Source organism: Engystomops pustulosus, chromosome 6 (genome assembly GCF_040894005.1).
Source record: "Engystomops pustulosus chromosome 6, aEngPut4.maternal, whole genome shotgun sequence".
Classification (NCBI taxonomy): domain Eukaryota; kingdom Metazoa; phylum Chordata; class Amphibia; order Anura; family Leptodactylidae; genus Engystomops; species Engystomops pustulosus.
In genome coordinates this window covers 141,080,756-141,095,849 of record NC_092416.1, presented here as the reverse complement: position 1 = coordinate 141,095,849, position 15,094 = coordinate 141,080,756, and the positions used below count along the sequence as shown (strand labels likewise).

Genomic DNA, 15,094 nt, shown 5'->3' with positions numbered 1-15,094 from the left:
AATATAAAAGTAACTAAAGTCAATGTGCCATGGAGAAATATGGAACCTGCTCTTCAAAGGGCGTCACGGTGGCTAAGTGGGTATCACTTCTGCCTTGCAGCTCTGGAGTCCTGGGATCTAGTCCCACCCAGGTCAACATCTGCAAAGATTTTGTATGTTCTCTCCATGTTTGCATGGAATCCTCTGGTTTCCTCCCACACTCCAAAACATACTGGTAGGTTGTTTAGATTGTGAGCCCCATGGGGAAAGGGACCAATTTGACATGCTTTGTGCAGTGCTGCATGATCTGTGTGCGCTATATAAATAAATAATTATTATTAAATTTTTAAAAAATTAAAACACCAAGGATAGATGAAGGTTATTGGGTGAGGACCTTCATGTCACCTCTGGAACCTGGATTTCAGTGTATGGGAGTTCTTAAGATGATATTTGTTGCCACCTGTCTATTTCCTGGGTGTCAGATTGAGAATGCCAACCAGGATGGTACTAGTAGCCCACCTTAATTTCAGGGCATCTTCAACTTTCAGAACCCTCAGAACGCTAACCTCATTGTGCCATATGCAAAGTAAAGGAAAAGTTGCCAGCACTTTCTCCAAAATGTCCTACCCCCTGTCCCCAGTCTTGGATCTTGCCCCATTGGATAAGTATGTCCTTATTAGCTGCTTTTAACAGTTATAACCAAGTTTGTAATGATCTACTGGTCCTTTGGTAGACCACTCAAACCAAACGGAGATAGGTCTGAGATTCTCTTCAACTCTGTGCTTGAAAGTCAAAGATCTTAGTTCAAAAGTTTGTCAGAAGTTACTGCACTTGTTTTCCTGCCATTAGCCGCACCCCAACTCCTTCTCTGACCCCATCCCCCCATGTTCACACACAGTAATAATGCATTTTCAAAATGATTTTTTGCTTTGTCTACAAAGCAGAGGGGTGGGCTGTGCTGTGTTCAATGAAGAGATCTCACAAAACAATGTACCAGAGATCTCCAAGTCCAGATACAATCCTGGAATATAAATGCATTTTTACAGTCCTGTTGCTACACACACCATTGTAAAGTTACACAGGGCTGCTACTTAACCTTCCACGCAGTTTGCATTACAGACTTATAAGCTGCCAATGAAAAGCACATTTATTGTTTTATCATGTTACTGTACCATTAAATGGCGTGTGAACCAATAACTATACAAACACAACAATATTTGGGTACATTTTCGTGTCATAAACTAAACCAGCAAATAGGAGTAGTCTTAAGCTTCACACAAGACAAGAAAGTCTCTGAACTTTATTATTTCGTATCAGACACTTTGATAAATCAGGTGTTGGTACTTTTACACTCAGCAGGAGGAAGTGTCAACCCCCTCCCCCATGTTCCTTCAGTACTTCCTCCTCCCTCTGCCTGCTGGGGAAGTTCTTTTATACAGTGTAACAGCTTGTGAATCTGCAGCACGGAAAACTAGCAGTCAGGGGCGGAATAAGGCTGCTCTGGGCTGTATGAATATTATAGCCCCTACAAGTCTGGAATAAACATCCTAGATATGGTACTAGAATGAAGCTTTTTGGGGAATTGAGGATGCATCCCTTCCCGCTTTTAAACTGCAGTTTCAGGACCTTTGAAGGACATTCAAAGGTCATGAAATGACTCTTGTTTACACGTGTATTGAGAGCAAGAACAGATTACAAGGATTTCATGGGTGAAGGTCCTTCTCAATATAAAATTTGGTGGGTCATTTGAGTGACTATAGGCCCCCTAGAAGGCGTTGGGCCCCAGGCTACCTCCCACACCACCTATATTATAATCCCCTAATGCATCCACTGCATACCCTTAAGATCTCAAAAATACATGTGCTTCAATGTATATACCGTATGTATGTTCTACTTTGAGGATGTGATATTGGATTATATGATTGTGGTATTGGTGGAGCCCCTTTCCTGGTGACAGGTTTCTTATTTGTTTGTGTACCGGGAGAAGGTCCTGACATAGATGTGTGTATTTTACAAGTACATTGTAATGCTTTCTGTGCTTCTGCTCAGCTTGGAGGGAAAGAGATATTCTGTTTATCGAGCCAAGTAGAGCTATAATTGACCTGTGAAAATGATCGGCCTTTGGGTTGTCCACTGTTCGGTAGCTGGATACCAGATCTGGCTTATTGTTTGATGATGCATTGGTGGGCTGGCAGCCACATTGGCATGCCCATTGCAATTAAATAGTTCCATAGTTTAACACCCAGAATGCACAGCTCTGATGATTAGGGTGTAGTGGTAGAATGGCTTCCTTGAGGTTCCTAATGTGTTCTAATTGGTTCAACCCTGCGATGCAGTCAACTGATCTAAACTAGGTTGGTTGAGGAAGGGTAAAAGGGCCTGAAGAAGTGATGACCTGCCATAACTTACTGAATAGTGATTTTAAAATGAATTTGTGAGTTAATGGTTAGCCGTACAAGACGTTGGTGTGAAGTCAACAAAGTTCTAAAGGAGACAAGGTCTAAGTTCACTGTAAAGCTAAAAGTGACCCGTCAGTATTCTAATTTTATTTTAAGTGTTGTCCTAGTTATCATATATATGGAATATAGGAATATTCAAGAATTGTACATAACAAAAGAGATTAGTTACTGATAAAAGCTTTAGCAGTGCCGCGTAAAGTGCAACCTAAAAGCGTCAGTGCCTTATGTGACAAACCTAACCTACTTATTATTTTATTCCACTGTCAAGTAAAGAAAGAATAGGTAAAACGTTTAACCCATATGGTTTGTGACCCACAACTATTGGTACATATAATGAAAAACGGATCATGTATAAATTGCTTCAGTAAAATCTTTATTTCATAGGTTGTGCAAAGCAAAAGCAAATACATTGTGTAATTTATAGAACGACCACAAGCCACAAGGAGACTGTTGCAGCTTTATGGAACAAACGTGGTTTAAGACGCTTGAATGAACATCATATAGCTGCATAAGAAAGTGAAGAGAATGATACAAATGCAAATAAACCCAACAGGTTGCTATTTTGCTTGAGCAGACAACATGTGTTGGCTTCCATAGAGTTTCTAGTATTCTTCTGTTTCTTCCACCACTTATTAATTCACAACTTTTCCATCCACAATGTTGTCATACACTTTCTTTACTCTTCTTGTTTTTTACTACCTACAAGAAGACAAAGGAATAGAATAGAATGAATCATTATTTCTTCAGTATACATCTTTCTTAAGTATGGATTTCTATTTTAAATATATGCATTTGGTCTTTGATCTTGTAATAGTAGAAAATTTTGTTTACCGTCGGTAGGTTCCTGTGCTGGATCCGGTAGTAGTTCCAGATCCAGTGGCCCGGGTTGTGCTAGATGCCCTGGTTGTTGATGATGACGATGAAGATGATGTGCTAGATTGTCCCGTGCCAGTTGTGCTAGTTGTTGAAGGAGAATTATTATTAGTATATACATACTATCAAACCAAGTATAAAAGAAACTTCTCCTGATGGTCATTCTTACCCTTCTCCATCCATAAGTTTGCGGTATGTTTCAATCTCTGTTTCCAGCCTGGTCTTCATATCCAGCAGGTCTTCATATTCTGCAGTCTGACACTCTATTTCAGCTCTGATGATTTCAAGTTGCTCTTCAATTCCAGTTATTTGCATTTGCACTTGTGATATCTTCATGCAGTAACGTCCTTCTGTCTCTGCCAATGTGTCCTCAAGTGATTTTTTCTACAAATGAGAAAGCGCAGCCCATCAGAAACAAATCATGTATGTAAAAACTTTCCCTTGCACCCAGCAATTAGAAATAACAAGAAAACAGATTCAGTCTGTGGCCACATAGTGAAGGTTAAAAAAGACACATGTCTATCAAGTGTAACCTATATCTCCAAAGTGTTGATTCAGAGGGTGGGAAAAACCTGTATAAGATGGATACCAATAAACCTACATTTGGGGAAAAAATCCTTACTCCAAATGCGGAAATAAGAATAATCCCTGTATCAACAGTTTCTCAGCACTCACCATGGCAAGCTGGGAGTGGAGCTCGATCTCCAGAGATTGAAGTGTCTTTTTTAGCTCAGATACTTCACTCTTGGAGGACTGAACTTCTACTGCTCCGGTGGAAATCTCTTTCTTCAAACCTTCACTCTTGAAAAAAAATGCATAGTTTAAATATAGAGCATGTCCTGTGTATAGTAATATAGTGAGATGTGCATAAATCTTACCATTTTATTGAATTGGGCCTCAGCCTCCTTACGGTTGTTCTCAGCCAGGGCCTCATACTTGCCTCTCATATCATTCAGAATCTTGGTCAGATCAATACCTGGAGCAGCATTCATCTCAACAGTGACTTCACCCATATGTACTTCCTGGGTTCCTTTAGCCTCCTGTGGAGAATAGGGTGGTTATTTTGTAATTCCCAATGTGAATTAAGTGGATTACTGAGAATACATATCTGTATTATATTATCCTACATCCTACTTACATCTTCATGGTTCTTCTTCAGGAGAGCCATTTCTTCAGTAAGGCTGTCAAACTGAGATTGTAGGTCAGTCTTGGACATAGTGAGCTCATCCAGGACTCTACGGAGGCCATTGATATCAGCCTCTACACTCATGCGGAGAGCCTTCTCACTCTCAAACCTGGTAAAAAAAAAAATCACAGAGTCTTAGGAACTACATTGTTTTAACAGGAACATGATGTCATAACACATTATTTTTACATTTGTCCAAAATTCACTCTCTAAGAAGTCTCATTTCATGTATAGGTAGGCCCCGCATTCCAGATCTTCTTTTAGACATTGGCCATTATAAGTATATTAAATAGTTTTATTCTTTATCACTTGATTCTAATTATTTCAGTGACTTTCGATGTGCTGTCAATAAGCACTGTCAGTATTATAAGTCGATGTAATATATTCACTGCATAGGTGTACAATCTGTAATTCTCAATCAACTTTGTGTCACAGTAATAATACATTAGACTTACAGCCTATACTTAAAATAACATTCAGGTGTGGCTGCAGTTACTGCGCCTCTGCTCTTGTATACCAGATTCATAGGGTTAAAAAATCTGAGATATTGGGGAGGTATTCAGTAGGGTCCTCACAATGGGCTAAGCTCTTCAAGTCTTTAGCATAATGATCTTTTATCCCAACCTGTACCCAAAGAAAGTTTGAAAAAAGTTGCTTTGTCAAGAATTTAGCAAAATAAACTTAAAGACCTTAACTGAGATGATTTAAAGGAAGTTATGTTGTAAGAATTTTTGTTATCAAACTCACTTCATCTGGAAGTCATCAGCGGCAAGCCTGGCATTGTCAACCTGCAAGACGAGGGCTGCATTTCCATTGGTAGCAGCAAAAATCTACAAGAACAAACATAATCATTAAGACGTATTCTAGGCACATTTGTCTATTGAAATTATATACTAACTTTAATTCTCTTTGCACCATGAAAAGAACTACCTACAATGATCTCTGTTTTATAATTGCCATTTGTATCATCGTGTTGTAGGTCATATTTATCCTTCTTTTACAATTACGCTGAATTATGGATCCCAGCTTCATATTAGCACTTTAATCCCATTTTTGGTGCATTGCCAACACATATCCCGCAGCACTGTACAAATTAGTACAGTATTCATTGTTCCCAGATGGGTGATCTACCTTCATGATTTCAAACATACAAGTACATGAAAGCAGATATTACATGGAACCAGTAAAGTTACCAATGCCTGGGTCAGTTTCCAGCCTGGTACCCCAATGATGCCAGATAGCAGTGCAAACCAGGGCTACCTACTGAGCCACAATTATTAACTACTTAATTGCCTGTTTTATTGACCTACCTTGGGAATCTGGCACCTGGTTACAAATTATCAAAGACATATATTATAATTATTACAGTCACTGACATTTATTAAACCTACCTTGGATTTTAACTCTTCAATTGTTTTAAAAAATTGGGAGTAGTCTTTTGCTCCTTCACCAGTAATAGGACCAGACTTATTCTGTTCATACCATTCCTTAATCTTACGTTCAAGCTCAGTATTTTTCTCTTCTAAGGCATGTACCTTCTCCAGATAATTGGCCAAGCGGTCATTAAGATTCTGCATGGTTTGTTTCTCATTTCCAGTGAAAATGCTTTCAACTGCTCCAAAGCCACCTCCGGCACCACCACCATAAGCTCCTCCAAAACTGGCTGCTCCACCACCATATTGTCCTCCAAAGCTAACTGATCCACCACCAAAATTTCCACCAAAAGCAGCACCACTAGAACCTGCACCAAATCCTGCACCATATCCTTCACCACCACCATAATAACCAGCACCACCAGCCATTACAGCACCTCCTCCATAGCTGGACCCACCACCAAAACCAACACTTCCTCCTCCTCTTTGACTATGTGCACTTGCACCTCCACTGTAACCTCGTGAGCTTGAGGATGAAGCCTGGTGAGAAGATGATGATTTTGTAACAGAGTAGGACATGTTGTTCAAGCAAAAGGACAACCTTTCCCGATGAAAAAAGCAGCTCCTGTGGGAAAAGTGGTATCGGTACAGCTTCTATTCTTTATTTATATATCAGATTCAAAGGGTGTGTCAATCTTGAATATTATAATATATGTTCTTCTTCATACATAAGAGTTCATTGCCAAGTTATTGCCACTGCATATATTTTGGATCAATTATGATTATCAATCAGTTGCCTCACTCTACCGGCTGGTCTTCTCACCCTTGAGTTGTTAGGCAAGTATGCTTTGCGGGTGGAGTTCTTGGAATTATGCATCAGAACACCTATAGAGAACCTCATTTCCATATATGAGAATTTCGTAACAATCATTTATAAAGTAATTAAGAGAGAATGAAGCTATGTTTTTTAAGGGACACATATACAATATAATATAGAATTGGAAACTGATATTTAAGGGGGTATATTTATGCCAATCCCAGAATGCTCTTTGATTCTGAGTGCTTTTAGGTCATAAAAGTGAGCAGCTGGAGTGAAATTCTGCTCCCTATGAGAGCTCATATGGCAACGTGATGAGAATGCAGAAAAAAATAGGGCTGCATAAACCTGTTTTCTTATACTATAGTTTGGAAGTACAGCCACTGAGAACTTGAGTTCCTTGCAGCAACTTACTCATGAAGTATGTCAGGGGATACCAGTTTACTAGCATATTACTGGAAGGGGCAAAACCATACTCGGAACAACTGTACTGCAAAGTCATTTAGTAATATATGGCAACCATTGAATGACCCTTTATTGTATACATAGACAAGTCATGTTTTTTAAGAAAGAAAGCAACCTCAATGACATCCATATTTTGGGGCTGAAAAGTACTCCTTGAGGCTTATTTACTAAGATTGGCGGATATTTCACTAAAAGAAGTCTGTGTATAATGCTGGGTGTGACTGATCCATTAAGAACATGCGCCAGAAAGCATGAATCTGGCCCGACAAAGTTCTCCAACTTTTTTTTGGTACATCTTTAACATAGGGCGTGTGAAAGACTTTGCATGTTAAATACGGTTCTCTGTCTGAATGAGCACCAGAATGCCCCCTAATTTGTGTTGCATGGAGGCTAGCCAGGCTGCGCCACAAAAGGTTCACGTGTGACACAATAGCGGTGCGGACACTTCTTAAATACCTGTGCAGGCCGTCTACACCTAGAAGAACGTGCAAAGTCCGTCAGAAAACTGGTGCAAAAGCCTTAGAAAATGTGCCCCCTGGTGTCTGTGAGCCTAGAGGTCTATTGGGACAATTACTTAATAGAATATTGTTCTGTGTAGTGCTCTATGGGTTGACACAGCTTACTACATGGAGAGATATGTAGTCACTAATGTTCTTAGGCAGTGAAACTGAAAAATCTCAAGATGAGGCATGTCTTGGTAAAATTGGGAGGTGACTTTTCTCAGAAAAAGGAAGGGCATAGTAGAAATGGGTGGTGCCTCTGCAAAGACCTGATATATAAACTTCTGCTGTAGCTCGGCATTACTGACTGCCCTGTCTGTCTATATTAATACCATGGCCAAAATAGAACAACTCCATTGGCACTCTACACCCAATAGCCCACCGGCCATCAGACCTTCATATAAATGGAATCTTTGAAAGGTCTCAAGTCACATGATAATATCTAATGATATGGATCATAACTAGTGGGGGTGTAATCGCTCCTAGGCCTAGTTGGTGTCTCTAAGGCCTCATACATTTTTGGAAATCATTGACTTGCATAACACATGGTAACGGTGCAGTGAGGACTCTGTGTCACTGCATCATGACTGAACTGGATGGCTGTGCCACATGAGATAGGTCAGGTCCTATTCCTGTCTGTGTTTTGGCCGTGGCCTTCTGGCTTCCTGTGGAGGTGGGAGGGGTGAGGATAGCTCAACCCACGCATCTCCAATGGACCATACATGTCCCCCAGGTCATGTGTATTTAGCCTTACCCACATGGAGATAACAGTACTATAGATAATTTGGAATATTTTGGGGGGAGGGGACTGGTATACAGTTTTTATGGAGGCCCAGCAATGTTGTATGTAGCCATGATTTAGTGTATACTTGGATGGTGATGGATATTTAGTTTAAGGCAGTGGCCTTGAATGGATGTAATGGGACACATTTATCAAGCAATCTGCACCAACATTGTGGTGTACATTGCACATAAATACAAAACTGGTTGCACATGTATTTATGTAGTGTTTGCCCGCATCATGCCCGCCGCAAGACAATCCAGTGCATATTCACACCAGAAGCCACATTTATGTCGGAAGTCCAACATTATTGTGGCGCACGCCCGTTAAACTGAGTGTGCTCAGTTTATGCACTTTGGGCACCCGCAGCGTGTGACAGAGTTGTAAAGACCGCACTTGGTCTTCATGAATCGGGTGTATGCAGTGAGTGTATGATAGTGAGGCAAACTGCACATATTAATAAATGTGGGCCAATTATAAAGGTATTAAAAGGTTCCAACACTGATCTAAAGCCTCAGCTAAGTTGTTTCCCTGGCTCAACCCTTGAATAGATTTATTCAGCGCATAAATTATTGACCTCCGTTTTTTTTTTGTTTGGATTTAATATATGAAATCTAATAATTGCGATGACGTAATTGATGAATATTTAACTTGTGCACCCGGCAAGTAGAGATCTGCCAGGTTTCAGCAGGTAGAACAGAAAAGCAAAGCTTCTGGAGCCCCAAGGAGAAACGTATGGTGGGTGTGTGTGAGAACGATCGAAACATTAAAGACTTTTAATATTCTAAGATTGAGTTATGTAGGTTTTGATTAACAACTGCATCACTGTGAATTACCTGTCAGCTTTTTTTTAATTTGCCATTACAGGAGAAGCCATTTTCACCCCATCTGTTGTTTCCCTAACAGCAGATCTAAAACAACTGTCTATTAGGATCGGTCAGATCTTAAGGGCGATGAATTCATACCCACTCACTGACGCCACCACCACTAGGTGGCAGATGTTTACCCGACATGGGCTCCAATCTGATGGACCATCTACAGTAACAATATTCATAAAGTAATAAGTGACGACAAGCAGATCTGGTATAACTTGCATCAGAAAAGTATTTATTTTCTAACTTGTGCAAAGCAAAAGAGAACATACAGAACATACAGATAAAATTGTGTAGAAACAGACTGCTGTGACATTATGGGAGTAAGAGATCACATAGCCATACAATGTGAAATGATGTTCCTGTGAGACTATATGACATTAAAGATTGACTTCCCTTATATTATTCCCATTCTAATGCAGTCCCATAAAAGAAGAAGTAGAGCATACTAAAAACAAAAGATTTCTAAATGAACCCGGCAGGTTTCCCTTTTGCTTGAGCAGACATGATCTCTTTGGCTTGGGTCAAGATATTAATATTCTTCCTTTTCTTCCACAACGTGTGAGCTCACAACTTTTCCATCTACCATATTTTCAATAAGCTTCTTTACTACCCTTGTCCTCTTTTGTTCTAAAGCAAATCAAAGACAAAATATTTAGTTACGGTGGTAAATTAATGTGACAATGCAATATGGCCATCCGATATTGTAGGCATCTATAATCTGGGAGATGGTCTAAACACCATCGTACATAATACATCAACGCATCGTAGATGAGATTAAGGTATTACCATGTTCAATGGCACCACCGGAACTGGTTATAAAAGAAGTGAGAGCAAAACTTGTAACTACATCTTCATTACTGTGTTGGTGGGAGGGCATAGTCACTGTGGGGGAGCTTTGTTATTGGGTGGTTTTAAAGAGCTGCCCTATGAAAGTGTGAGGAACAAAGTAGATCATTTTAAGAGGTAGTTTACACAATATTACTGTTGGGAAGTATTACAGCATGAACGCTCTAAAGAGGCCACTATTGCTGTATGGTGCATTATTATGACAAAAAGGGGACACTATTATTATGTATGACAATAATAATTTTGGGTGCACAACATTTTTGCAGCACTGGGATAGTGCTAAGGAGAACAATTTAAATGGAATTTTTGTATAAAAGGGAAGAAAGTTTGATGGTAATCTGAAGAGCTAAAGACATATGGGAAGCAAGCTTAGGAGCGACAAATTAGAAGTTGTCATGGCAGTTTTTGGTGTATGGGGAGGAAGGGGAATGACTTTACAGAAGACGTCACTTGAATAATCTGTATTCATCATATTGGGGCAGATTTACTTACCCGGTCCATTCGCAATCCAGCGGCGCGTTCTCTGCGGTGGATTCAGGTCCGGCCGGGATTCATTAAGGCAGTTCCTCTGACGTCCACCAGGTGGCGCTGCTGCGCTGAAGAGCATCGGAACGCGCTCAAGTTCACCGGCCTATTCCTTTCGTTCGGCCACGCCCCCCCGATTTCCGTCCCGTGCATGCCAGCGCCGATTCACCACAATCCGATCGCGCGCCCCAAAATCCCGGGGCAATTCAGGGGAAATCGGCGCAAATCGGAAATATTCGGATAACACGTCGAGAAAACGCGAATCGGGCCCTTGCATCTTGACTTTTCTTTTTCATAATTTGCTTATATTAGTTTTATTGGTCTATTGAAGTCATTCTGCTTCCACCACATACAACCAAAATTTTGATGACAACTTTTCCCAGTTTGTCTCCCAGGTGCTTGCTTCCCAGATGCCTTTTGCTCTTTACGTAACCACGATACTTCTCTCCACTTTAGGCCCCATGCACATGTCGGGCACGGGAGAGGAGGAGGGGGTGAGCGCTGATTGCCCCCACCCCTTCCTATAGAAAATAGTAGCGGCACGGCTGTAGATACGGCCAATGATAGAGCAAGCACTATTTTTTTGCAGCTATGGCTTGGAATGGTGAGCACTTGTTGTGCTCACCGTACCGAGCCCTTGTGCCATAGTTGTCTGTGGGGGATGTATGTACGGGTGCAAGCTTGCAGCCGTACATACGTCCAGATGATAGTTGTGTACATGGGGCCTTACTGTGATCATAATTTGGGGGTGTATTTGTGTATCTATGTAGAGTATCTGAAAGATAATTAAATTATAGGTAAACTCAGGCCTCGTGCACTCAACCATCATTGAGTTCTATTGTGCACGGTCATGGTGGGGTAAGCACACTGTGCACCCTGTTTGTTTCTGCAAGGTAGGTGTGTATGAGCTGTTATAAATATAAACTAAAGATTATGACTGCATTATTTGGGGCAGAGCTGATGGATTTATGGCTAACATGATTGTTCTGCTAAGACAATTAGTAGTGGATTATAATATAGGCAGTTTGGGTGGTAGCCCGGAGCCTAAGTCTTTTGGGGGGGGGGTCCATGACTACCCACAAATTTTATACAGAGAAGGATCTTCTCATATATATGTTCATACCACGTGTGCACATGACCATTTCAGAACCTTTGAAGGTCCTTCAAAGGTCCATTCCCCAAGAAGTTTGGTTCTAGTACCATATGTGGGAAGTGGATTCCAAACGTGTAGGAGTTATAATATTCATACAGCCTGGGGCTGTAGGAGTCTTAATTTTCCCTTGACTAAAATGTAACTAAACCTATGATGTCTTCAAAAAGATGTCACATTAATACTATCTTCAATACTATGTTTTTGGATGTTAAAGGAAAGGGGACAAATGTCTTGAGGCTTGAGCTTCTGATCTTTTATCACCTGTGTAACAATCTTACCACTGCCTTTAATGCAATTACTGGGCAATGGTTTGTCAAAAGATTCTGAGACATAAAGGAGCTAGATAATAGAGGCTTATGTGTCACTAGTAGTTATTGAGCCACATAGTAACCACCTCACTCTCTAAATATTAAATGTAAAAATTAAATGTAATATTTTAAAAGTGTAATGAGTTACAATGTGAACAAAGGACAATGATTACCTGTCTTGCTCCCGGTTCCTCGAGTTTGAGGTGGCGGTTTTGTTGTTTGTGACCCACTGTAGTTATTAATAAATGATCATTATTAGTGCTTTGGTGTCAGGAAACCAGTCATACAAAAAGATTTCCATTGACAATCAAACTTACCCTTCTCCATCCAGAAGTCTGCGGTACGTTTCAATCTCTGCTTCCAGCCTGGTCTTGATGTCCAGCAGGTCTTCATATTCTGCAGTCTGGCACTCTATGTCGGCTCTAAGTTGCGCCAGTTGCTCTTCAATTGAAGATATTTGCATTTGCAGTTGTGATATCAACATGCAGTAACGTCCTTCTGTCTCTGCCAATGTTTCCTCCAGTGTTTTTTTCTGCAAAGAAGAAGATGTCACCATAAATATAAAGACAGGTCTATTGTCAATGGCATGGGCTAAGAGACTGTTGTGTTTGGATCCAGGAAATTTAATCTACATCTATGGGTGATAAAAATATATTTTTCACATAGTTACTTACCATAGCAAGTTGTGACTGCAGCTCGATCTCCAAGGCTTGAAGAGTCTTCTTCAGTTCGGACATTTCACTCTTGCTGGACTGCACTTGTTGGGCTCCAGTTGATATTTCTTTCTTCAGGCCTTCACTCTTGTGAAAAAAAAATATACAATTTTAGTCAAATTAATCAGTACTAAATAAAATGCCAAATCACATTTATTCATGAAATGTTTCTAGGAGGACATGATTAGGCACAAAGTCATATGTGTAGGCTGGTGACACCAAAGTATTGTCACAGGAAGAAATAATAACTGAAAAACTTACCATTTTATTGAATTGGGCCTCAGCCTCGTTACGGTTCTTCTCAGCCATGGCCTCATACTTGCCTCTCATATCATTCAGAATCTTGGTCAGATCAATACCTGGAGCAGCATTCATCTCAACATTGACTTCACCCACAGTTGGTCCTTGGGATCCCTTAATCTCCTATGAAGGAAAAAAAGTTCTTGTATTAAATAGATCAAATGCACTAAATTGTTTGTGTGCTTTCTTTGTAACTTACATCTTGATGGTTCTTCTTGAGTAGAGCCATCTCCTCAGTGAGACCTTCAAATTGGGTTTCCAGATCAGACTTGGACAGGGTCAAGTCATCCAGCACTCTGCGCAGGCCATTGATATCAGCCTCTACGCTCTGGCGGAGAGCCTGTTCAGCCTGTAACCTGATAATACATAATGGACGCTTGTGAAGAACATATATTGTTGAAATGCATAACAAAATGTTTTTGCGCTCTAGTTAGTAAAATGGTATTAACTGTCATTTTCAATTAACGGTTCACTTACTTCATCTGGAAGTCATCAGCAGCAAGCCTGGCATTGTCAATTTGCAAGACAAGGGCTGCATTGCCATTGGTGACTACAATAATCTGCAAGGTAAAAGTCACGTTACATGATAAACTGAAATACCCTATTCCATAAAATGTTCATTTGTATGTTTTTTAACAGCTTAACATTCTAAAATAATAGCATCTAATATAGCATATGAAGCAGTAAATTATAAACTGTAACCTGGGACTTTACATGGCAAATTATATTTCACTCAATAAAAGGGAATGTCACCAGGATAAGACAGTCCTTTTGCTTTGTTCCATTCACGATTGTTAGTTCTACAGATACATCAAGTAATACATTTCTCACTCTTCATAAGCTTACCTGCCCTTTCAGCTGATCAATGGTGGCATAATACTTAGAGTAGTCTTTTCCTTTGTCCCCTGAGGTACTACTGCCCCTTTGCTTTTCATACCATTCCTTGATCTTAAGCTCAAGCTCAGCATTTGCTTCTTCCAAGGCATGGACTTTATCCAGATAATTGGCCAAGCGATCATTAAGATTCTGCATTGTTTGTTTCTCATTTCCGGAGAAGATACCCTCACTTCCTCCATAGCTACCTCCAGCACCACCACCAAAGCTTCCTCCAAAGCCAGCCGCTCCACCACCATAGCCTCCTCCAAAGCCAGCTGCTCCACCACCATAGCCACCTCCAAAGCCAGCTGCTGCACCACCATGGCCTCCTCCAAATTCTACCGCTCCTCCAAAAGCACTAGCACCTCCACCATAGCTAGCAGATCCACTGCTAAAGCCTCCTCCATATGATCCAGCACCACCAGCATGACCACCAGCCATATGGGCACCTTGTCCAAAGCTTCCCCTATGAACAGAGGAGGCTTGGTGAGATGACTGCCGGTAAGAATGGGACATGTTGTTCAAGCAAAAGGACACCCTTTCCAGATGAAAAAAAGCAGCTTCTATGGAAAGAGTAATATCTGTACAGCTTCTGTTCTTTATATAGTAGATTTTCTTGGGTGTGTCGTACCCTAATGTTAATGGTTTTTTTTTCAGACATTCCTTGCCAAGTGATTGCCACTGTTTGTAGCGTTTATCAATTATCATTATTAATTTTTTTGCATCACTCTAGCCGCTGGTCTTGTCACCCTTGGGTTGTTTATCCTGTTAGCGTGGTTTTAGGGTGGAGCACTAATAATGATCAAATAATCTGAACACCTTCATAGAGATTAAAATTTCTACACCTGAGAACATGAGAAGAATAATATTAATCGTTATATGTTATGACTATAGATGCAATGGTTATGCTAATGTAGATACAGTACCTTAAAACCATTATGCATTTATTATTCACTCTAGGCTTAAAAGTTGACATATGTTCATAGGAGTTCTGCTTTAAATTTTTTGATTTTTAAATTTATATTTTTAGTTTTCTGCAATAACATAACATCTTAGGTAGCACTG

The 15,094-nt window shown here is 40.3% G+C and overlaps 2 protein-coding genes across 2 annotated transcripts; both read right to left on the bottom strand.

The window, feature by feature from the left end:
* Positions 1-2,790: 2,790 nt before the first annotated feature.
* Positions 2,791-6,530, bottom strand: LOC140064483 (keratin, type I cytoskeletal 12-like). Its single transcript, XM_072111413.1, has 8 exons — positions 5,889-6,530; positions 5,245-5,327; positions 4,450-4,606; positions 4,190-4,351; positions 3,987-4,112; positions 3,481-3,695; positions 3,270-3,395; positions 2,791-3,137 (listed from the first exon to the last, which is right to left on the bottom strand). Exons 1-8 carry the CDS (start codon positions 6,447-6,449, stop codon positions 3,134-3,136), a joined length of 1,434 nt encoding a protein of 477 aa, XP_071967514.1. The 5' UTR covers positions 6,450-6,530; the 3' UTR covers positions 2,791-3,133.
* A 2,989-nt stretch (positions 6,531-9,519) lies between these two features.
* LOC140064482 (keratin, type I cytoskeletal 12-like) lies at positions 9,520-14,616 on the bottom strand. Its single transcript, XM_072111412.1, has 8 exons — positions 14,000-14,616; positions 13,631-13,713; positions 13,353-13,509; positions 13,115-13,276; positions 12,815-12,940; positions 12,458-12,672; positions 12,314-12,369; positions 9,520-9,935 (listed from the first exon to the last, which is right to left on the bottom strand). The coding sequence occupies exons 1-8, from the start codon at positions 14,543-14,545 to the stop codon at positions 9,838-9,840; spliced, it is 1,443 nt and encodes a 480-aa protein (XP_071967513.1). The 5' UTR covers positions 14,546-14,616; the 3' UTR covers positions 9,520-9,837.
* Positions 14,617-15,094: the final 478 nt, after the last annotated feature.

Coding starts and splice junctions, on each gene's coding strand:
- LOC140064483 (XM_072111413.1), bottom strand. CDS start 6,449: ATGTCCTACTCTGTTACAAAATCATCATCTTCTCACCAGGCTTCATCC. Junction 5,328..5,888: donor TTGAAGAGTTAAAATCCAAG/GTAGGTTTAATA, acceptor TTGTTCTTGTAG/ATTTTTGCTGCTACCAATGG. Junction 4,352..4,449: donor TGAAGAAGAACCATGAAGAT/GTAAGTAGGATG, acceptor TATTCTCCACAG/GAGGCTAAAGGAACCCAGGA.
- LOC140064482 (XM_072111412.1), bottom strand. CDS start 14,545: ATGTCCCATTCTTACCGGCAGTCATCTCACCAAGCCTCCTCTGTTCAT. Junction 13,510..13,630: donor GCTGATGACTTCCAGATGAA/GTAAGTGAACCG, acceptor ATGTATTATCAG/GTTACAGGCTGAACAGGCTC. Junction 12,673..12,814: donor TGCAGTCACAACTTGCTATG/GTAAGTAACTAT, acceptor TCTTCTTTGCAG/AAAAAAACACTGGAGGAAAC.